The 24,850-nt window shown below is 40.9% G+C and overlaps 1 protein-coding gene across 7 annotated transcripts in view; it reads right to left on the reverse strand.

Moving 5' to 3' along the window:
* UBR3 (ubiquitin protein ligase E3 component n-recognin 3) overlaps positions 1 to 24,850 on the reverse strand; it is a 148,191-nt gene that overhangs the window by 37,530 nt on the left and 85,811 nt on the right. For 5 of the 7 annotated variants that reach the window (XM_075609107.1, XM_075609109.1, XM_075609113.1 and 2 more), the window contains 6 exons: positions 19,175 to 19,324; positions 16,869 to 17,002; positions 12,631 to 12,741; positions 11,639 to 11,857; positions 8,502 to 8,638; positions 2,312 to 2,397 (listed from right to left, as the gene is read on the reverse strand). In XM_075609107.1, the coding sequence (XP_075465222.1) occupies positions 2,312 to 2,397; positions 8,502 to 8,638; positions 11,639 to 11,857; positions 12,631 to 12,741; positions 16,869 to 17,002; positions 19,175 to 19,324 (837 nt within the window). The remainder of the gene's footprint in view (positions 1 to 2,311; positions 2,398 to 8,501; positions 8,639 to 11,638; positions 11,858 to 12,630; positions 12,742 to 16,868; positions 17,003 to 19,174; positions 19,325 to 24,850) is intronic. The other 2 variants (XM_075609108.1, XM_075609111.1) reach the window with 1 other exon arrangement.

Raw genomic sequence — 24,850 nt, forward strand, 5'->3', positions numbered from 1 at the left:
AACTACAAAATAGACATCTTTGACAATAAGTTCTGGCAAACTAAAAGAACACTTTTTAAAGTGAGCAATCCAAGCAATATCCTTTGTGGTTTTTTTTGTAAAAAAAAATCTGTTTTGTAGTATTCGATAATACGAAGTTAAAAAAAAAATGTAATTCAACTCTTCATGCCATTTTGAACGAGTTGTAATATACTGTGTATCCTCTGATTTCTATAGCAGGTTTTAAAGCAGCAGTCCAAGCGACTGCCTTTTAAAAAAAAAAAAAAATTTTAAGTGCAACTTATTAAGCGGCGTGAATGTAGTTGGAGATGGAAGTCAGTGGTGACAGAAGTGACAATCGCTCCTGGCAGAAGAGGCAGTCAGTGTTGCCAGCTTCCACCAGGAGTCGGCGGCGCTGGACACGGACACACTGACACACCTGCTCTCCCTTCCCTTCCCATGCCCCCTGTGTCTGGCCTCCTTTGATCCCTCTCCGCACACTGCTGCTGCCCGGGCCGCTATCTGACTACCTCCCACATGCCAGCGCTGACTGACGACCCTCACCAACCAATCAGCAGGCCACCGTGGGCATCACACAGGCTCTACCTGCTCTCCCCTCCCTTCAGGACTGTGCCCTGTGTCCCGTGCTCTGGCCTCCTCTGTCCCTGCTCTGCACACTGCTGCTGCCCGGGCCACTATCTGACTACCTCCCACATGCTGGGTATGTGCTGATCCAGTCCAGGTTTTCAGCTCAGCATTGGACAGCCCCCACCACCCTGCTTTTCCAGACTGCACTGCTGGGAGAGACTGCTGTGTGATCCTCTCCTCCTCCTCCCCACCCCCTTCTCTCGCAGACTCACCACAGGCTTCTCAGACGAGAGCTTGCTTGAGATTCTCTGCCCCCCCCCCCCCCCCGCCCCCAGACTGACACACGCACTGCTACTGGCATGTGCTACTGGTATGTGCTATTCTACATTATGCTGCAAGGTCCTCTGACCTGAAGAAATCTTTTTCAAATTATTGGAATATAAAAACTTTTAAAAACAAAGCTAAAACAGGATGTGTGCCGAGCACATACGTTCTAAGTCAAACTTCTTTGCGTTTCGTCACTGAAATTGTGTTTTGATTTTTAATTAAAAAAAATTACCATCACAAATACAATTTCTGTGACAAAAGACGAAGAAGTTTCACTTAAAATGCGCGTGCTCGGCACACACACACATTTTAATTTCATTTTTTTAAATTTACATTTTTGTATCCTTTAATATGTGCATCAATACAATCCACACAATGTTAAGTAATTAGCCACAAGTTGCCGATCGATCAGCGAAGATTCGGCTCAGGGGTACACTAAATGGCTGTTGAAGAAGACCAAAGATGCAAAGTTCTGTGGGGAAGATCATGTGACCAGGCAGTAACTAGATACAACTGGTGCACTGCTAACGAGGGCAGGGCTCAAAAAGGGGTCTGCCAGAGCATATTTCAGAAGAGGAAGGGGATGTGGCTTTGTAAATGGTTACTATAGAAACAAAAATCCTTGTTGCATTGTAATACATTAAAATGTCATTCAAAGGGGTTTAAAAAATGCTACAAGTATTTTCTCATAGTACAGAGCTCATTTATTTAAAAAAAAATGTAGGATATTGCTTGGTCTGCAGCTTTAACACACTTCCCCAACAATGCAAGATCATTGCAACGCTTTCCTGTTTGTGGTAATTTGTTGCCAATATTTCCAGCAGTTTGAGCTGCAAACTGTAACGATAGATAATGTTACTGAAGTAATATAGGAATGCATTGTAGCTTCTGAGTTACACTGACTAAAGAATTGATTGAAACTGAAAGGCAGCCATTTAGTGAACCCTGGGAAGCAGGATCTTTGCTGATCGAGCACAGGAGAACGAATTGGTCGGTAGCTTAGGTAATTCATTTTCAATAAAGGTAATCAAAGGCAGAATATATATTTTTTTAAATGATGTATTTTTTTTAATGTGCCGCTTGGATTGCCTCAGCTTGTTTTCTACACCTACAGAGGGTGAACTGTAGTTGGATGCAAGGACTGTGTTTGGTAGGCCCAAACATTCCATACAATTCAAAGAAGATAAGCATTATTGGATTTAAAGATGCCTAATAGGACAATGAGTTGCTTCGAAAGCAAAAGCAAATAATTTACAGGGAATACAATTAACAGCATAGTCACAATTGAGTATTTTAATTATTTAAATTATTTGTTTCAATACTTGAATTTATATTCAATACATCATTTGTATTACAAGAAATAAGGAAGAGTAGAAAACATCCCAAATTCATAGCATTCACATTTTTTAGAGCTTACTTAAACATGATCTTTTTCCAGCAGCACTTGCACCTCCAGAACATAAGTTGTCCCCACGATGGACAAGTTCGAGTTCCAAATTTGTTCTGTAAAGAAAACATAAAAAATATTTTAACGCGTCTGTCATTTTTCATCATTTTCAGGTCTAAAATGAGTGGGATGTGTTGCTCTGCATTTTCTCAAAGTGCGGCTTGCAGAACAGTTCCAAACTGATGCGAGGTGAATGATTCAAAAGGCTTGACATTGATGCGAGGACATTGATGCCTTATGGGGCAGTATTACAAATACGGTTTTCAACAGTAAAAATTGTATTCCCATCCATCTCTTTTTAAAGGGGCAGTCTGAATCATCACTAAATATACAACAGTGTAAATGAAAGTACTCCGGTATAAAAACAGCTCATCTAACATTCTTAACTTTGTTTTATAATCTAAAAACAGCCTTTTAACAATATAGGCCACAAGCCTAAATAGAATAACACAGGTTTTCTTACAGCCTACTTAAGAACCAATGCCTAATAAATGAAAGAATGTTGGACTAAAAGTCAAAAAGATTGGGTAGAGATTAAATATCCGTACCCAAGAATTACTATTATTTTTAACACTATAATTTATGGTTAATGTACACAACAAATGTGATTTGAGTTAAAAAAAGAAAAATCAGTGATAGTACACATTTGTCTGACAAAGTGAAATGTCACCTTTAACCATTAAAAATAGGACTTAAACAAACTATTTTATCAATAGTTTAGTCCAAGTGTTGCATGATTTGTTGGATACAAGCTAAAAATAATGCGGAGGTATTTTACCATTCGTGTTGAATGCTGCATATATATATATATTTTTTTTTATTTATTATTATTATTATACAGCAATATTAACTTTGCTCGTCTGTTCAGTGCGTATTACACATTTTTACTACAGGAAATGCTTCAATCAGAGCTGCAGGACATGCTCAACAATTGCGCAAGGCATTTGTTTTTTTTTAATAAAAAAATTCCTGAGTGACAAATCTGGTAAAAATATATATCGGTAAATACTGAAACCGTGGAACTATAGACTAATTTATTTTAGAGTATTATGAGGCTAAAATTAGATTTTTTTTTTAAAGGATGGTCTACATTCATTGTGATAGGATACTGGTATAATTTTATATTAGAGATTACACAAATAGGAGGTAGAATGATATGAAACTGCGTCCATTGAGAAGATGTAAACTCAATTCTGTACGTCTTCATTTTAAAACATTCTGTTATAAGATTCGGTTATTACAAAAGCAGCCCCTTGCAGCAGGAGAGGAGAGTGTTAGACTCAACATTTGCTGACAGATACCCTGTGGTTTGATTTTGAACTATTTTGGACATTAACATACGCTCTTTGTCTACTGCTTGTTTATGTTCTTGTAGCACTAATTGCTTAGAAGGTTATCAATTATCCTATACGTTAGGGGTTCAGTTTTGTATTTGGGGGTACTGGGGTAAGGGAAGTACCTTTGGTCCCTTTGAGGACAAGAGGGAACGGGGTTTCCCCGAAACGTTGCCCCCCTGTTTATCCCCCCCCCTTTTTTTTCCCCCTATACGCCATTGTTTTCCCACTCCCTATCCCTGGGTTTTGTCCCTATATTACCTATTTTTTGTGTGTGTTCTGGTGCTGTATCAGTTTATTTGTGTCACCTTGCTCCATTTATATAAATTGTGCATATATTTATATATATATATATATATTTTTTTTTTTTTTGATTTGGCATTTATCCCGCTTTTGAGATTTGTTCCATTAGTCAGCGAGTGCTGGAACTATTATTAATATTTTAGTAATTGATTAGGAGGAAATTGGGTCCTTCTTTTGTTCCTTATTTGGAACCTGCATCTAGCTTAATATTATCGGTCATTAAGAGTGCTGTCTATCACTATATTTGGTTGTTACAAAAGGTTCTGCATAGTTTGTGTACTGATTCCTTTCAATAGACCATAAGAGGTCTTCATACTTGAAAGATGTTATTTGGACTTCTTCAAATGTGTCATATGAAGAAGCATTAGGGACTTTGAAAGCTCATTATCTATGTTTTAAGAGGAAAATTGTTGGTTCACATTATGGACCGAAGTGTGGCAATTTATTCTGGAGGCAAAGGTATAAATCTTGGTAATTGAGTTTCTTAAGTCTGATACTGATCTTTTGAGCAAAGAGGTTCATGTGACTTCAGACCTGGTGGATTTAAATGACCCAAGAACGGCAATTGAAGTATGAAACAAAAAAAATTGTCGAGCACTCCCAAAAATAACCAGTATTGCTGAGAAACAATATAATCCATAGTTGTCTAGGGTTATAACTCTCCACCGGTGTTAATCGCTAATTAAAATATCTAGCAGCAAGATACATCCTTCAATATGGGAGAAACCCAACCAACATTTCAGAAAGGTGTAGAAGTGGAAAGGCAGAAATCAGGGGCCTATGCTACAAGTCTAACACAAAAAGAAAGCTTTCCATTATACCGTGAGAAAGCTCCGTTTGTGGTCAAGACTCAAACAGTCGTTAGAGAATACACTTCCTACCAATTTAGGAGTACTGTACATCTCTTGCTTGTAGAGAACTGCACATTCACAAACTTTAATACATACCCATTATAGTATTCCTGAGTAGTTTCCCCACTCACTGCTCCACAAATCACCCACTAGCACAAGAGGATGAAATTGGGTACATTCGTGCAACTTAGTACAACATAAAATGAATGCTCTTAGCAGCAACTCAACAACATAATACCCATTTCAAACACTTAGTACATATCTCCTCATGTTATTATGAAGAACACTCCTTTTAATCAATCCTGTACAATGTTTCTTTGCTTATAAAACAAAGCTTGTTTTGTCCAGAACAAAAACTACTACCGATTGAGGAAGCAAAATGATCCATCAACATTCCTGGTGACATCACTTTACCTTTAAAAAATATATCAAAGGGAATTACTGTTTAAAGAAAACTTTCATTAGGTCATAAACATTAAAATCTTGAATACAGCAAAGTACTGCAAATTCTTTACAGTTATTTTTACTGGTTTCTAAAGAAAGAAATCTACAATGTATTAACTTCACTTCTTTTTTTTGCAGCTAATGCCAGCCATTTCTGAAGAAATATTTTAATCCCCTCTACTCCTCAGAAAAAGGCAATTTAAAATTGATAATGTTCCTGCTCAGAACTCCATCTGGTTTCTGCCGATAAGGGCATCTGTCTGACGGGAATTTTCCACTCCTCAGGCGATTTGCAAAGCTCACACAACTTCTACAAGCAGAGGATGTTATGCATGTGGACAGAAGTGTGTTAGCTCATCATAGCTAATAAAACATACATATTTCACTATCGTTTTGCACGTCACACACACACAAATATATATATATATATACACACATACACACATAATATACACATAATATATATATATATATATATTATCACACACACAACACACACACACACACACACACACACACACACAGTGTTTGTGTGTGTCTATACATTTACTTGCATGCATAAGTGCATAGATAAACCTGCATCTTATTTCATAGTGGTTTTTAAAAATATGCTGGTGTACCAGGGATAACAAATAGATTTGAAAGTACATACGAAGGCACTTCCTTTACATATGATTGTCTATCTGATTTTGCGCACTGGCCCGAGGAAGGGTTCAAATATGGAATATGTGATAGGCAGCCTGTCAATATACTACTGTACTTGTTTCATATGCAACCACTGTGATTGATACACCCATTTATCAGGTTACCATGGCTCATAGAGATGTGACCATTTGTCATTTTGTTTTTCCAATGGCGACACACACACACGAGAACCCTGTTTCCAGAAGATAAGCATCAGAGGGATCTGCAAGCTTTTCTCGTATAGAATAAGTTAATTGACAAAATATTTATCAGCTGCTAGGCAGAAATGCAGAGAGCAGTGCGATAGATTCAGAAGTTGTTAGGCACCATTAACAGTACAAAAATAGTACAATTATTTCTGTTTTAATTCCACATTTCAATGCCTCGGGCATATAGAAGCTATAATTTCCCATTAACACTCCATTCTCTTATGATGCAGGTTGAGCATATTTAATATTCTTGTTGTGTCTTGTGCCACCCACAATGAAACACCATGATTACAAACCACTTGTTTAAAAGAGGTCTCCAGAGACAATAAGACCCGGAGCTTAATAGAAGCATACATGCAAATAATATTAGTTTATGAGGAAGTTTAATTTTAAATAAAATATTAGGATTTTGTAAAATATTGCAGATCTTAAAAAAAAAACAGCTAAATTTACTTATAAAACAACAAAAAAGTCACCAGAGAAAGGGATACAAATCAAACCAGTTATTTATCTTTATTACACCAAAATAATCAATTGTAAATAATATTCTGGCACATTTTAGGTCAATGCAGTTCACTCTGGGACACTCCTGAAAATTAATCCACTTAAATAATACTAAACATAGCAGTAGCACAACAGGGGGGAGTGCAAGGATCCAGTGTGGAATGGAAATATTACAATTGGTGCAATATTCCTAGATTTTGCAAAGGCTTTTCATACTGTTGATCATGTTATCTTGCTAAACAAACTCCAGTGCTCTGGAACAGGGAAGCCTGCTTTAAACTGGTTTCATTCCTACCTATCAGGTAGATCCCAACATGTGTCTCTCAGGCTCAAACTCCAACCACTTGGATATCACCTGTGGTGTCCCGCAAGGCTATGTTCTGGGGCCCCTTCTCTTCTCCGCGTTCATTAATGATCTTCCTACAGCTTGTAAGGGAGCCTCAATACACATGTATGCAGAGGACACAATCTTATATACACACAGCCATAGCCTCTCTGACCTTGGACACATACTTCAATCTGACTTTATGAGACTTGAAAATCGGATTTCGCAATACAAACTGGTTTTAAACACTGACAAGACTGTAACAATGGTATTTGTATGCATGTCTTTATTTATATAGCGCCATTAATGTACATAGCGCTTCATAGTAGTAATACACGTGACAAGCATATAAATAACAAATAATACAAACAACAGATCACGGGAATAAGTGCTTCAGACATAAAAGTAACATTTCGGAAGAGGAGTCCCTGCTCCGAAGAGCTTACAGTCTAATTGGTAGGTAGGAAGAACGTACAGAGACAGTAGGAGAGCATTCGGCTAAGTAATACATGTAGATATATCCTACTGTAACTAAGCACATTCATGTACAATATAGTCACTTTATCTGCATTACTGTGTGTGATCTTACATCTTAAATCAGTAATGGAAGCATCACTTTTTTTTTTAACCTCCTCTCCCCCCCAAATTATTTTTATCCTGGAGATGAACCACTGTATTTTTAACTTCGGGTATCCCGTTTGCCCGGTTACTTATCAGTTAAGTTACCCGTGTGGTTGCCCCTTCCGGGGAAACAAAATAGCCTTTCTAATCTAGTGGTTCCACAAGCCAATAGGAAACCGCACAAACATTCAAATCCCTGGGAGAAACCCGGAATGAATGTCAATAAATTTACCACTAATTATCTTGGGAACCAAGATGTCTCTGAAAACAGCACAGTTCAAGCCCTGGAGGGGTGGGGGGGACCCCTTGATTCCCCATCCTGTACAAAAAAAAAAAAAAGGGAGGGGTGGGTTTCAAAATAGTGGGGCTATAGTGGGGGCTTTTTGAGGCAGGAAGGGGGAGGGGTTGCATTACCTGCAGGAGATTGGCGCTTTAAAATATATAAATGTTGATATAATACCAGGAGTGTGTTCCTACATTGCACTGCTAATACCAACGCATTTAGCACACTAGAATGAAAACAAACCTAGCAAAAAGTAATTTCCACAACATACAGTAGCACCGAAACGGCATGCTAAATGATCCGGTTATGATTTCCCTATTATGGATATTGTTTGGTTGCAGCAAACACACATTTCACCCAGAGTACAGAACAATACAAAATTAATTTATGGGAAGACGAGGAAATGCATTAATTATAGGTCCATGTGTTCCAACAACAGTGGACATTCAAGATGAAAAATCGCAAGTATTCAAATAATTCCGATTTCCTGTCATTGTGAATATTCTTTTCCATCAAATGCGGTGCAAGTCAAACGAGAAATTCATATTTATTACAAAAAATAAAGATAACAAATATTTGGTAAAGTGATAGTAGGTACTTACCTAGCCACAGAATACATGAAGAGAAAATCATTGTCAGGGGAGGCGGGAGTCTTGCTGTAATCAGTGTACTTCTTCTGTGTGGTGCTTTTAATATCTTTCATCACTGCCTCCATTTCTTTGCTTAAATTTGTTTCGGACTAAAAGCAAAAAAAATATATGACGTAAATATATGATCCAGCTTCACTGAAATGGCCAGTGGCACAGATAAGATGAATGGGAAACCTGTGTTATTACCCAGAACCCCTTGCACAAATTACATTTTGAGGAACACAAAGCAGGGGCTCACGACACCAGTCCTCAAGACCTCCCCCCCCCCATTTAGTAGCAATACATGTGGTCCTCTGCCAGAATCGAGTTACAAACTGTTGGAGAAGCTACCTGGCAATATTGGTATTATGCAGTTGGGGCAAGGGGCAAGCCAGTAAGCTATGCCAATATCAAAGCCTACTAATAAGAGCAGTCCTGCATTAATAACGGTTAAACATAAAACTCGTGCAGAGTATTTAATATTAATCACACATTGGCTACAAAATGCCATTAAACCAGTCACCAGATGCAGAAAAAAAAGGAATTTCATATACAGCTAAACCCCGTTATAACGCGCCTCGTTATACCGCGATTCGGTTATAACGCGGTTTTCCCGTGGCTCCCGTTTTTAAAAAAAAAAAAAAAAAAACATTGAAATTTTTTTTTTGCACACTGCACACACTCACTGCTCATTGCTCACACTGCCACACTGCACACACACTGCACACACACTGCACACTGCACACACACTGCTCATTGCTCACACTGACACACTGCACACTGCACACACACTGCACATTGCTCACACTGACACACTGCACACTGCACACACACTGCTCATTGCTCACACTGCACACACTGCACACACACTGCACGCACACTGCACACTGCTCATTGCTCACACTGCACACACTGCACACTGCACACACACTGCTCATTGCTCACACTGCACACACTGACACTGCACACACACTGCTCATTGGACACACTGCACACACACTGCACACTGCACACACACTGCTCATTGGACACACTGCACACACACTGCACACTGCACACACACTGCTCATTGCTCACACTGCTCATTGGACACACTGCACACACACTGCACACTGCACACACACTGCTCATTGCTGACACTGCACACACTGACACACTGCACACACACTGCACACACACTGCTCATTGCTCACACTGCACACACTGACACACTGCACACACACTGCTCATTGCTCACACTGCACACACTGCACACACACTGCTCATTGCTCACACTGCACACACTGACACACTGCACACATACTGCACACACACTGCTCATTGCTCACACTGCACACACTGACACACTGCACACACACTGCACACTGCACACAATTATTATATAGAAATAAACAGACAACTGCACTTTAACAGATGTATTTTGCCTGTCTTGTGACTTTTGTTTCACAAAGTTAAGGGGGTGGGAAGTCATTGTGCTGTGGGGGTTGGGGGGGTGGCGGGGCCCTGCGCTGCACTGCGGCTACGGCGGGCCCTGTACTGCGGCGGGGGGGGGGGGGGGGGTTAGCGGTCTGTGTGTGTGAGTGCGAGTGCCTGTCTGTGTGTGTGTGTGAGTGCGTGAGTGCCTGCATGTGTGTGCGCGCGTGTGTGTGTATGAGTGCGTGAGTGCCTGTGTGTGTGTGTGTGTGTGTATGTATGAGTGCTCCAGCCCGAGTCCGTGGAGGGAGGGGGGGGGGGGGAGAGTAGCAGCTCCCTCCTGCAGTCCGTGGAGGGAGGGGGGGGGAGAGTAGCGGGTCCCTCCGCTCAAGCCACGCCCCCCCTCCCTGTCAAACCTCCCACTCCGGCTCTTACACTTACTTACACACACACACTCAGACACTTACACACACTCACAGACACTTACACACACGCGAGGGCCCTGTGCTGCGGCGGGGGGGGGGGGGGTTAGCGGTCTTCCGGAGACTGCTTACCTGTCTCCAAAAGCAGCACACTTATGCAGGCACCCCTCACGTTCGCCGTGCGCATGCGCATGCGCCGTGCGGCTCGTGAGGAGTGGATGTTGCCTGCCAGTTCCCGCGGTGACAGGGGGAAGCGGGGACAGGAGGGACATCCCCGCTCCCATCTCCTGCCCCGCGGCCTGTCCCGCGGTGACAGGGGGAAGCGGGGACAGGAGGGACATCCCCGCTCCCATCTCCTGCCCCGCGGCCTGTCCCGCGGTGACAGGGGGAAGCGGGGAGCGGAGGGACATGCCCGCTCCCATCTCCTGTCCCGCGGGATGAATATGCGCTAAAGCGCGGAGGCCATTTTTTTTTCTCGCGACCCCGTTAGTAACGCGGTGGTCTCGGGGTGGACCCCGAGACCCGCGTTATAACGGGGTTTAGCTGTATCTGTGTTCCACGAAATTCAATTAATTGTCAAGTAATTAATGATCGCCTCATACCAGCATAGCAATTAAATGTGTAACAATTACCCTGAATAAGTGTAAATGTAAAGTAACATAATTGAAAATGTAAGGAATGGGAGTTGGAACTAGCGCTTTAATGATCAAAACAGGGAGCTGAAACTCTTCAAGAGAGGCAACAGAGGAGAAATATTGACAAAGGGAAGTCAATGCATCAGATCTAAAACTCATTGCACTGGGATTGGAATAAACAGAAAAGCAATCATACAATTTGTGGGCAGATGAAGTCTGCATGCATGTGCAACATAAAGGTAGATCTTCCCAACTAAATAATCAGCATTTTTATATTTTGGTTATAATGATACTTGAATGCATACTTAACAATGGTTATAAATACACAGTTCAGTGGGAAACATTTTCCAAAAGTCGCCTCTAGTTAATCCACGTAACACGCCGCCTCTTAATTGTGTGAAGATGTATTTCCTTTATGTTCTAGTAACCAAAGTTGACAGGTATTTCCAGAAAACTGCTGCGTCAGATATTTGCATATACTGTAGTTGAAGCAGATGTCAATTTGCAGGCATAAGCATACAACCCAATGCATGGATACATTTGCATCCTATTGCACAGTAGTTTTCAAAAAATGTTATGTGGAGGATCAAAAAGTGAACATTTGGAAGTATGGAATGACATGAGGATCTTTTAGTCTTACACTAATGCTTACTGGGAAAGTTCCCAGCTGCTCTTGGAGCTCCTCCACCTCTTTGATGAGATCTTGCATGCTTTTGCTACTGTGACCACGATTCTGCCAGGGGCCTTTTTCCACATTGTTTCCAGGAAAACAAGGAAGGACGCTGTTTGCAAACTGCCTGCACAGAGGGCACGTGAATTCTCCTTTGTCAACCGAAAACCCCTGGAGAACTTGGTCATTCTAAAGATGATGTATATAAAGTAATATTAGCAATATAAACAAATGTAAATATTATATTGAAATATGCAATCTTTACAAACAAATGGAATATAGTTATTCAACACACACTGTTCGGTTAATACATTATGTAAATCTATCAATCATTCATAACATTTAGCGATTTCCCTCCGCTGCAATCCGGCTGCATATCAAAGCATTACAAGTTGATATCTGCCTACAAATGTATAAACATACTGTGCCGAGATGAAATGCTGGATAAACAAATCCCTTTATTTATTCTATATTGAACAAGATAAAAGTAATAGTTGCACTACTCCTATGGAATACTAACAAAAACATTTATTCTCGATAACTCATCCTTGATAAATGTAACATTTTCTTAAATTACAGATACGAGAGAAGAGAAAAAAAAGGGGGTTCAACCATTTGATTTTAGGTTAACATACATAGGGAGTTATTTAGTAAACTTCAATAGTGCCGATCGGGGCACTATGGCAGGGAACCATAGTTTCCAAGTCATAGTTCACGCCACACCCACTACCGCAGTTATTAATCACAATAGTGCTGTTTGCACAGATACAATGAATAAGCTGTCTAATTATACATTTTATAGAAGGTGGGCATTCATGGGTAAAACAAGTATGGTCTTTGTTTACAGAAAATCGAAAGTCTGTCAAACAGTGAAGCACTCATCGTTATTCTGATTTACAAGTGCAGCATCCTTTATATTTGTGCATTGTATAATAACTTCACGTTTATGATTTAGTACTTACCCTTAATGATTCCATATAGGACTTATGGCAGTCTATATGTAAGGTGTGGCCACAGGTTTGCACATAGACACCACCTTCCCAGCCTATAGAAATGGACTGGAGACAGGAACTCTAAGGAAGAAAACACAAGAGGCACTGTTAGAAGGTGGCTATAATGAATCTAAGAATTGCTAGTGAATGTTGGGTCTTCTTGGTGATCACATTCGGCTGTTTTTCTAAGTTTGATGACTTGTGACGCAGATTTTAAAAGCCTTTTGATGGAGCAATTATTGTTTTGACCATATTAGACTATTGTGCATTCCTGCATCTCCCTAAAACCTTGAGGGACCACACCTTCATGGTGCCAGTTCAGAAGGTTTACAATGAAATCATTTACCCAAGAGTGGCCAACTCCAGTCCCCAACAGGTCAGGTTTTAACGATATCCCTGCTTCAGCACAGGTGGCTCAGTCAAAGCCTGAGCCTCAGATTGAGCCACCTGTGCTGAAGCAGGGATATCCTTAAAACTTGACCGGTTCTGGGCCCTTGAGCACTGGAGTTGGCCACTCCTGCATTTACCCAATGCACACATATAGTACTCGTCACTTTATGAGGTCTGGAAGTGAGAATTCAAATGGCTCTTAAATGCAAGAGATGGGCACCACAAAAAAAACACCCCCTTATATAATTTCTACATGTTTTAAACATACGTTTCCATAGCAACTAAATGCTGCGAAAGGTCTTTACTATATTTACCACAAATCTTTTTGTTGCAAACGCCTAAATGTATACAAGCAAATTCTTAATCCACTAGTATTCACTTTGTGGCTATCCGTAGACTAACTACGCTGCTTTCGTCAACCATAGTGACAGAGGAAAGGGATAATTAGAAGATTAGACTTGTATAGGACCAAGTGAAAAATAAAATAACACAGCAAACCGAGTAAATGTTTCACTTCAAGAGTGACTGAGTAATTGTAAGGGAGGAAATTACTTCTTGAAATGGTTTTAATTGTTTAGTTTTTTACCTACATTATGGGACTGCCCCGTTATAATAAATAAATAGTTGACACTCCCAGACGGTTTAGAAACCAGCTAGCGCAAATCACATTGTAACAGCATGGAAGCAGTTTACAACTGTTTGCATATCAGACTAGCTGTGGGAGGTTGGCCCCATCTCTGTCTCCATTGCAGAAATGTGGAATGTTTTTTGGTTTACTTCCAATCAGTGTTAGGTTACTATCGGAAGAAATGAACAAGAACACAGTGGAAGAACATTTAATCAGAATTCAAGAAGCAGCACCGGCTATAGGATTTATTCTGATTTTATCTCCCTAACAAGAGTCGACAGGTATGCCAACCTTTAATTTGTAAAAAGAAACACATACCGGATAGTCAATTTCCTTAGTATGTTTAAACAGAGGGTAGAGACACCTCTGTCATCCTGACACTCATTTTGTGCTAGAAGATTTGTCCCCACACATTGTTTCTCTGCTGTAAGCATAACATTTAAAGTACAGTACTCATGTGACAGCAAGTTTAGATTTAGAAACTAGTCCTAAGTATGACGGTGCAGTCTTTGATATCATAATTCATTTTAATACGTATAAAGTTTACAGTCTTTAAGGAACAAAGCAATAGCGCACACACACACAAACACACGCACACACACACACACACACACACACACACACACACACACACACACACACTTCCTGCCCAACTCCAATGATTAACCACTACCATATGGGCAGGCTTTCCAACCCACAAAGTCATGGCTGGTAAGGTAAAGCAACTTTAAACCAGCAGACATTCAGGTCCCCTTATTAGATTAAAAAAAATATACCTGTGGGAAGGGATTGGAGCACACGCTTAACTGGAATAATCAATACTGCTGGAGAGGGTGTTACCTAGAAGATACTGTACTTTTTTTTTTATTGGAGCTCTTGAAAAAGGATCCAGAGGGTAGCCAAAACGTTGGGCCAATAAATGACTTTTTTGCCGATTTTTGGTGTACTTGTCCGGTGTGTGTGTGTGTGTTACACATTCATATCTGTACACACATGAAAATGATCGTTCTCAACTTGCAATAAAATCACTCATACCATCTCAATGGGACAGGGGGGCTTTGCGTTATATTTTCTCAATTGTCATCTTTTGGGGAAGGAAGTACAGTATATTCGGAACGTTCGTATGCAGCATATTCAAATGCACTCTCAGAAATGTTAACAGAGCTAGAGTTTTACTTTCTATAGTATACCAGTCTATAAATTGTATAGATTCAAACATCTAGATGAAGATGTCTGTAGTAGTGATGTACCGGGTACGACCCGGTGGCTTTTCAGCTACCCGGAAATTACCCGGACCCGGCAGCTGGAAAGTGGACCCGCCACCGGGTATCTGGGTAATGTCAGGGTAGTTGAAAAGTATCTCTCACTTACCTGCTGGAAGCCCGCGCAGACATCTGAACAGGTAAGCAGAGGTGCGGGGGCGGTGGGGCAGCATCAGCGTCAGTGTGGAGCCCGCGCGGGAGCTGCAGGACTCCATACTGCACTGTGAGCTGGGACAGCCGGTTCTCCAATAGGAAAGCTTCTTCTCCTGCTCCGGTCACATGGTCCCCGCTCACAGTGCAGTATGGAGTCCTGCAGCTCCCGCGCGGGCTCCACACTGACCGCTGATGCTGCCCCTCCCCCCCTCCCCCCCACCTTTGCTTACCTGTTCAGATGTCGCCGCGGGCTTCCTCCATCCCAGGTAAAGTTTCATCCACCCCCAGGTAAGTGAAAAACCGGGTAGCCGGGTACCAGACCGGGTACAAGGTGCCAAATCCTCCGGATACCCGTTTTAAAAAAAATGTAGGACCCGGTCCAACACTAGTCTGTAGCTTATCAGTGGTTTTTGCAAATATGGCCTGTGCCGTCTGATATATTTGCATCAGAAGCCCATTTGCTCAGTTAACAGGTCTATTACTACATACTCAAGCAACTACAATTGTCACATACACACAAATACATCCTAGGCACAAACAATGTGTTTTCCTGAGACAGGAGGCTCAATTAAACTATTACAGGAGTGGCCAGCTCCAGTCATCAAGAGTCACCAACAGGTCAGGTTTTAAGTATATCCCCGCTTCAGCACCGGTGGCTCAATCAGTGACTCAGTCATTAACTGAGCCACCTGTGCTGAAGCAGGGATATCCTTAAAACTTGACCGGTTGGTGGCTCTTGACTGGAGTTGGCCACTCCTTAACTATTAAAAGATTGCCCAAGTTATCGGAGAGCAAATAGACAAAAATGGAATGTGTGTGTGATTTCAGGCCTGTTTCCAACTATCAACAGAAACAGTATAAGAAGACAATAAATATGACTATCCTTTTAAAAAATGGAAAATAATGTTTACTACACGAGCCAAACATCTCTACTACAAAACGCATTTACTGAAAATTTTGGCAATGTGCGTCAGCTAAATTTTCCATATGCAAACAAAAATAAACAAAAACACAGGTTTTTTTTTTTTTTTTTTACTCAATTTGTCATTTTATATCCATTTTTTTTTAATGAGACCAAAATTTGAAACGGGCTTAGCCTACCTTTAATGAGTCAATATTCATAATATCGCCTCACTATTCCATTAATGCGGTTTCTTTGTTTTTTCCCGCTGTGCGCAAGGATTAGAACACATATTCATAGAATTGCAAACATTCATTTTTGACAGACCACCTTCCGTTTAAAAAAAATGTAAATAACTAAACCTGGTCATAGGTCAAAATGCAGAGCGCACATTCCTGAATAGATTTAGTTTTCTCTAATAAACCTATTACATGTCTTGCTTGTTTACACAAGTTTGCTGAGCTGCAATCTTCAAATCCATGGCAGATGTTGTACAAATCTCCTTTTAACCACGTACCACAATTCAAAGACTGATTGTTCAGAATGCCCATAAATCTAAACTCACCTCTAGGTACTGTATGTTCAACCCAGTGATGGATTATAACCGAAAACTAAAAATCGTGAGATCCTTTGCAATAAAACATATGGATATAAATAGCAAATGGCCTTTTATTCAGCATGTCACATAGGTGCTCAAACAACAAAGAACAGAACAATCACAAATGAAACCCATGATGACTTAAGAATTGTAGTTACTTTGAAAGGCAAATTAGAAGACCGAATCACCAAATTAGGATTCTTGTTATTGCCAGAGACACAGATGTGAAAAAACAAGGTCTTTTTTCAAGAGAAGACAAAGGAGTACAGTACTTACATCCTTAAAGTAGCGCTGTAATATGGACAGTTTGACATCATGAGCTGCTGCACATGAACCCTCCTGGTAGATTTGCTCTTCTTCAGTGGTAGGAAGTTTCTTAAGATCACCGCTCTTACGCCGATGCCCCAGAACTACAAAGAGAAGCAATATAACACAGCAAATGATGGGGCCCTATCATCTGGCTATTGCTCCAGATAAACCACTGCACAAATCTGTAGGTGCAGCAGCTGCACATTAATTTTGGACTGCAAGTCCCGGTGCTAAAGCTACAAATTTACCAGCACCTCTCCTCACCTTGCACCTGTTATGGTTGGAAAGCAATTTTAAAATCAGCAACATTTTTATCTCCTGCCTCTGTGTCACCTCATTCTCTCAGAGAGGGATATTTTAAAGTGAATGCTAATGACCACACTTGGTCATCAAGTCAACAGCTGTCTGCTCCTTGCTCTATTACACAATAGTACCCTTGACTCCCTATTCAATACGCTATGAAGATGTCTTCCCAGTGCTGGAGAACCAATCCGCTCCAATTGAATTAATGGGAGTAAAATCTTCACCAGTATGGGGAACACAGCTTCACCGCATTACACAATTGCATAGTCTTATTTTTTTGATAATTTCATGGGAAAATGTATAAAGAAAATAGTGCTACCTAATTTGTATAATTCTGCAAATATAATCACTCTACTCAATACCTTTTTAGATCTTCCCTCTTCCTATCCTCCAATACCTTGGAAGTCTCTCCTCCTGCATCTCACTATGCCCTCCCTATTGCTTTTTCTGTTTACTGTTTCCTCACTCCTTTTTAAACATTTCTGTTCTCTCCAACTTCTCCACTCTCCTCCTATCCTTATTTCTTCATCTCTCCTCCCCTCCACCTATGCTTGTGCCCATACACTGCACACTTATTTATACACCTCTTTCCCAACAACTTCTTTACCCCTCAACAAAAAAACACCCTCACAAATCCTCTATTCACACCCTCTATCTACTCCTTCCTGCTGCTGGGGTTCTCTCTCCTAATCCTGGACCCAGCCATATATACACCTGCTCTCACCCACGCCTCCCTGCCACCTCTTCCTCTGCTAATGGTGTTAACCTATCTGATTTAATACTGACTAACCTTAAAACGTACCTCACAAATCAAGCATCCCAATAGCCTATACTAATGGCTACTGTCCCCCACACACACACAGTTACTGCTACCAACCATTGTGGCCAAGCACTGCCATCTACAGCACTTATTCCCTCACCTACTGTCTCTGCAAGTCTTCCAGCATACCACTTAGATTGTAATCTCATCGGGATTTCCTTTCCCATTGTCTGATTTTGCTGCGCTTATTGTATTATTAGAATTCCCTGCACTGTATTCTTTGTGAAGCACGGAGTACACTTTTGGCGCTATATAAATAAAGATATACATACATACATACATCTAAGACTTTGGCTGGGGACTGTCCTCTCTGATTGGATCTTTCTCCACATGACCAGTTTTGTCCTTGCCACTAAATCTTTAAAGATTACAACCCTCCTTTACCTCCACACTTTGCTCTAATGTCACTACCAACAACATCCATCACCCAGTTCTAACTAAAAGTCTGATTACATCAGCAGGGCTCAAGGCAGCGAGTCAGGTCATGTCCTAAACACCTGCCTCTCCCTCTCCCTCACAACCTCGTCGTCATCTAACCCAGGCATGCTCAAATCCAGTGCTCAAGCCCCCCCCCCCCCCCCCCCCACAGGTCAGGTTTTTAGGATATTCCTGCTTCAGCACAGATGGCTCAATCCCTGCTTCAGCACAGATGGCTCAATAAGAAGCTCAGTCTTTGAATGAGCCTCTGATGAAGCCATCCGTGCTGAAGCTGGGATATCCTGAAAACCTGACCTGTTGGCAGTATTTAGGACTGAGCTGAGCACCCCTGTTCTAACCCATTTTGAGCCATGTACACTATTATTTTAAGAAAGGCCAAGAAGCCATCTCCTTACCTACAGCATCAATATGTGCATGTGTTTTTATGTACCTTTTGCATCTAATCTCCCACACAAACGTACTGTGAAATATTACATTATGGAGGAGTCATCAACTTTACTTGGACATTTCCACGCGTCTCTACTATGGTTTGTAAAATATTGTTTTGGTATTCCAAGGGAAACAAAAATAGTTGTTTTGTAAGGCACTATTGCTTATGAACTAAGGAGAGATAAGTGTATGACAGCTGTATTACTAGACCATTGCATACTCCCACATCTGGCTATTGTGCATTAATATATTGAAATGTTTAGGCTGCAGCTTCACATCTTACCAGAAGATGCTTGCAGTAACACGACCAGTCCTGTAGGTCGATCGTCTGTAGAAGGGCCACTTTGTCCACAAATAACACAGTCGTATACTGGTTCTGACACTTGCCGTTCTGATGCAGCTATCTCCATGGCAACATCACTCTCAGGCGATTCTGTTCAAGACATTATTTGGAAAAAGGGTACACATTTCTAAATATTGCTTTTCAATACCATTTTTTTTCTGGTTGCCAATTTTCAAAATTCAAAAACCAAGTGGCTTTGGTAACTTTAGTAAAGGTGTTAAAATGTTAAATAGTGCAAGAGGTCTGATAATACAATGACATTTCTTTTAAGGGGAGATTCCCCAAACTTATGCAGCATATCGCAAGGCAGCCCTGCGTTAACTACCATTCAAGTTAATGCCCGTTAACATAGTACAGTAAAAGTATATTTCGGTCACCTCCAGGGTAAATACAAAGGCGGTTTGAATCTACCGCGTCACATGGGACCATAGGAAACCGCAACACCATCCACGGAAGATTCAAGACCCGGGAAGTGCTGGTACCTTCACTACCAATAAATCTCTCAGGAACTGGGACAGAGGGGTTAGCGGGTCACCAAAACGTTCGCTCAAGGTTTTTTTTGTTTGTTTATTATTTTTATTTAACCTTACCCGAGTTAAGGAGTTACCAGAGCGCATTTGCTGTCTCTGACAAAAGAACTACAAGAATATTTGAAGAGTCAGAAATACAAAGTCGCAACGTCATCTTCTGACGTAACTTTCGGTTGACCCCACAGCCATGTTATGGACAAATCTATTCAGGGTTCGGGAACCGCGAGGGTCACTGGAGCTAAAGGCGAGTTCAGGTCTAGTTGTGCTATCACTCGAGTCCAGGTACAAGGTATATTCTTTGTGGGCAAGCTAATTGCCTATCTGAACAAGCTCCTTACCCCTACTACACGCAGCTCTTTATAACCTGAGATCTGACCCCAAATAAAGACTGTTCACGGTCCCAAGGTTCAACAAATAATTCGGTCACTCCTCTGTTATCGTGCACCCTACGTCTGGAACAATCTACCAGTGACACTCAAAGGCGACACCGGTCTGAGTCAAGACTTTTTATCTTGTAACTGTTACATAAGATATAATCATCTCCAAATGTCCATGAAATGTCTTTAAATAAAATCTATAGCCTCTGTTCATTTATGTCATCATATCTCTGTATCCAGGACATACTTGAAAACGAGAGATTACTTCCGCCCCGGGCGAGTGGATTTAACATCGTGGCGAGCTCCTATTGGCCCAAGCAGCACACATGTGGTACTAGGTGGCGAGTAGATTTTTTTGTTCGGCCAGTAGATTTTTTGGTGATTTGTCGACATTATATATATATATATATATATATATATATATATAGTGTTCGACAAACCTATACATTTGCTCGCCCCGGGCGAGTGGATTTAACCCCCGGGCGAGTAAATATTGGCCCAAGCAGCACACGTTTGGTACAAGGTGGCGAGTAGATTTTTTTGTGTGGCGAGTAGATTTTTTGGTGATTTGTCAACCACTATATATATATATATATATATATATATATACTTCATTAGGTTGCAAATACCTATTTAGTACAGTGCATATTGACCTGACATATTTTAGCCAGGATATATGATACACTGTAACCTAATTTTGTAAGCCTATTTTGTATGGTGTTTTTGTAGCTTCAGCTACCAGAGGTGAGAAACTGCAAAAGTACTTATTAGCGGCGTTTGTAGGTAAGCAGGAAACAGCTCTGAGCTACTGTACAGGATGCCCTCGGATTATCCACACGGGAAAGTACTGTACAGAGTACCAAGGTAATATGCAGGCCAAGGTTTTTGTCTAAAACCAGAAAATGTACATATTCTGCTTAGAAACAGATGACGTATACAGACAAAATATAAGTCCGTGTATAAGAATGACAGGCAGAAGAGAATAGATACAGGGACACAGAGAGATACATTAGTTAGACTGGCCTTGGTAACCCATTTGGAGGTATGTATAAGCAAGCATATAACTGATCATTTTACTCTGCTTATTATGGATTTGTTATTATCGATATTATCTGTTTATTATTCTTTTGTTACTGATTATTGGTGTATGCAATAAATCAGAGATATTACTTTATATTATTCTCAGACTTCCTTATTAGTATTATTGATTGTACTTACAATATCCTAATAAGGATGTAAGGCCTTTACAACACACACGAGTTTGTAATAGCATGCTTTTTATTTTGCGTAAGGACATTATCCTGCTACAAGACGGTATTCTGGGCCAAAAGGTGTGACCCCCATTACAATTGGCGCCCAATGTGTGTTGCCCGAAAATTTTATAAATGTAAATAGATATATAGAATATCTATATCTATATATTACCCATATTTTAAGATACATGTTTACAAAATACCTCATTTATATACAGTTCAACCCCGTTATAACGCGATCTGTTACAACGCGAATCCGCTTATAACGCAATGCAAGCGTGGCTGCCAATTTTTGTATTTATGAAAACTTTACAACACGATTATTGGTATCTTAAATACTTTATTGTACAATGCATACAATTGTACATTATTTCTAACGCGATCCGCTTATAACACAATGTGATTCTTTGGACCCCAAGCACAGCGTTATAAGGGGGTTGAGCTGTATTGAGAAGGTCCAATTTCATATATCATGGCTGACAAGGATTTTGCAAGTGTTGCAAACCTTGTAACATTAATGAGAAATCAGCATCAAAGAGAATTGCATGATGATGAAATAATTGTGTAAAGAAACTCAATTTTGTCCGTGGATTGTAGGTGCGAGGTATTCCTATATAAATGTAAGTCTGACTGACGGACAATGTAAATAGAGACCCGCCCGTCTACAGATATGACCATCAACCATACGATCCTCTAGCACACACTATAATTAATGTAAGCTTTGATGAGGCTATTGTGATTTTAGGAGAAGAACCAGATATAGCCCCAGGAATACACAGACATGGTCTGATTAATGCTTTGACTCGGTGGGGTTCGCGTCGCTCACACTTATACACACCAGTTACACAACATGAATTGAGAGCAGCAGTAGCGACTGTTCAACAAGAGCGACAAAATGCATCAGAAGAAATTAATGCAAGAAATAATAATTGTATTGCTAGGTATGAGAGGCGCAGTGGGGGTAGCGCCTATGCCTGCTTAAACACAGGTCGCATACCGATGCGCAATATTAAGGCAACAATCGGACATTTGCCTGCGCACCACAAAGATATAGTCTTATGGTTAAATGAAATACCTCCCTAGCTGAAACATTAAGCCACGTAAATAAAACTAGCGTAATCATAGCGGCATATATTTTAGGCTTAAGATTTACACAGGGAAATCATGACATTGTATGGGGATGTTTAAACCCTTTTATTAAAGGGCAAGGTCTCCTTTTACATCTAGAAAGACAAATACAGGGAATCCCAGCTGGCCAAAGACCAGACAGGGTACCTGAAATACTAAAAAGCACCCATACTCTTGTAGGAAAGACCCTTACGGGGGAGAACGCCGGAACTCTGAAGATTAAGAAAGAAAAGCCGACAAAGGAGAGAAAAACTGGGGAAGTAATAAAAAATAACAAAAAGGCAAGCAGCATGGATTTCTGCTTAAGGCTGAGTCCCCGCTGGCACTGAGCGCACTCATGCTTAGAGCATGAGCGCCGGGTGTCCTGCAACTTGTGGAGGCGCAATTGCGGGCTACCTGAGCAAGCGGGAAAGTTTAAAAATGTTATTTACAAAAGCGCGGAGCGTGTGCACGCACATCGCTTGAACCGGAACATTATATATGTAACCGCGCCAAAAGCCACTCGCTCAGCGTCAGCGGGGACTCAGGCTTAAAGTTAAATGCAAGAAAAACTTAAATTATGAATTGTCATTAAATTACCAATACATTTCACAATTCAGTTACTTGACTAATTTCGGGATGTCATGCATAATATAATAAATCAAAACAGGGCTGCATTACATATTTCAAACTGATATGACAAATGCATATTACAATAAACAATGATGCGACAAGAGATAGACTAATGAGTGACAGATATAAAAGCTGTCGGCAGATAAAGACCACAAGGCTGACCTTAAATTTATCATAGCATATAGACTTCTAACAACACAAATATGTCAAAGAACTGAAATCTTATTTAAAGCCGCAGACCAAGCAATATCCCACTTGTGTTATTTGTTTAATAAAATCAGTTCAGTACTATGAGAAAATACTTTTAGCATTTTTTTTTTATTTCTATAGCAACCATTTACAAAGTCATATCCCTTTCCTCTTCTGAAACAGGCTCTAGCACACCACTTTTTGAGCCCTGCCTCTCTAGCAGTGCACCAATTGTATAGAGTGACTGCCTAGTCACATGATCTTCCCCACAGAACTTGAGCATGTTTGGTCCTTTTCTGCTGCCCCGACAGCCATTTAGTGAACCCCCAAGCTGAATCTTCGCCGATCAACCACAGGAGAACAGATCGATTGGTAACTTAGCTAATTACGCATCATTGAGCACATATTTAAAGGGGGAAAAATTAAATTAAAAAAAAAAAAAACACAGATTGGACTGCTGCTTTCAGGCACACAGCTGAAGTATTAAATAATGTAAACATTATGAAATGGCAACTCAGATGATATCCGGTGACGTGATCGCTCACACCGCTCTGTTCTCGAATAGATCACAAACAAGGCTGTACAGCAGTATACTACTTCCGAGATAAAGATCCCGATAAGGAAAGAGATTGACATTTTTTAATTTATTTTACTTAAATCTGAAATCAGTGGCATAGCTAGACATGCGCGGGCCCCCGGGCAAAAAACAATTCAGGGCCCAATTAATATTAATTCTGATTTTTCTCTCTCCCCCCATCCTGTCCCTGATCCTCGCTCTCATCTCTCCCTTCCCCCAGCATGTCTCTCTGCTCTCCCCCCCTCCCCCACCAACTCGATCCTCTTACACTGCTCATTTCATTCTCTCTGTTCTCCCCTCATGTATTTATCTTATTTCCCCCTCATGTCTTTTTTTCTTCTTTTCTCACACATGCCATTCTCTTTATTTAAACCCCCATATATTTTCCCGTCATCCGCTCTAACAACCTGAGGTTTCTTTACCCAGCATCTTTTTCTCTTTTCCTCCCCCCCCCCATGTCTCTCTCCACCTCTCCCTCTCCGACTCCCTTTGCCTTGTCTTTCTTTTCCCTCTTATGTATTTCTCTCTTGTACTTCATTTTCTCTCTGTCTTTTTTCAGTCTTCTTCCCTTTCATGTTTGTTTTTAACCCTGTGATTGAATCCTTCCCCTCCCTCTCACCTTTCCCAGCCTGTCTCTCAGGCTGCAGCTCCAGCTGCCCTACTTGAGACTCCGCCCACCTACAGAGGCTCTGCAGAGGAAGGGATTTCCCCTCTGTCCTTCCTGCTGTATCTCAGGGCCCCGCCCACCTGCAGAGGAACGGATTTCCATTTCTTCCTACCGCATCTCCCACCGACAGGGGGTTGACTTTTGGTTCCAGGCACTGTTTTATATTTAATCATGAGGAACAGGCATGGGTACCAGCTTTGTGCCTAGGTATGCTAACCTGTTTATGGAGGAATGGGAAGATCGATACATTTGGCGAGATCATCCTTGGTAGAAACCTGATACT

Source organism: Ascaphus truei, chromosome 7 (assembly GCF_040206685.1).
Source record: "Ascaphus truei isolate aAscTru1 chromosome 7, aAscTru1.hap1, whole genome shotgun sequence".
In the NCBI taxonomy this organism is placed as follows: domain Eukaryota; kingdom Metazoa; phylum Chordata; class Amphibia; order Anura; family Ascaphidae; genus Ascaphus; species Ascaphus truei.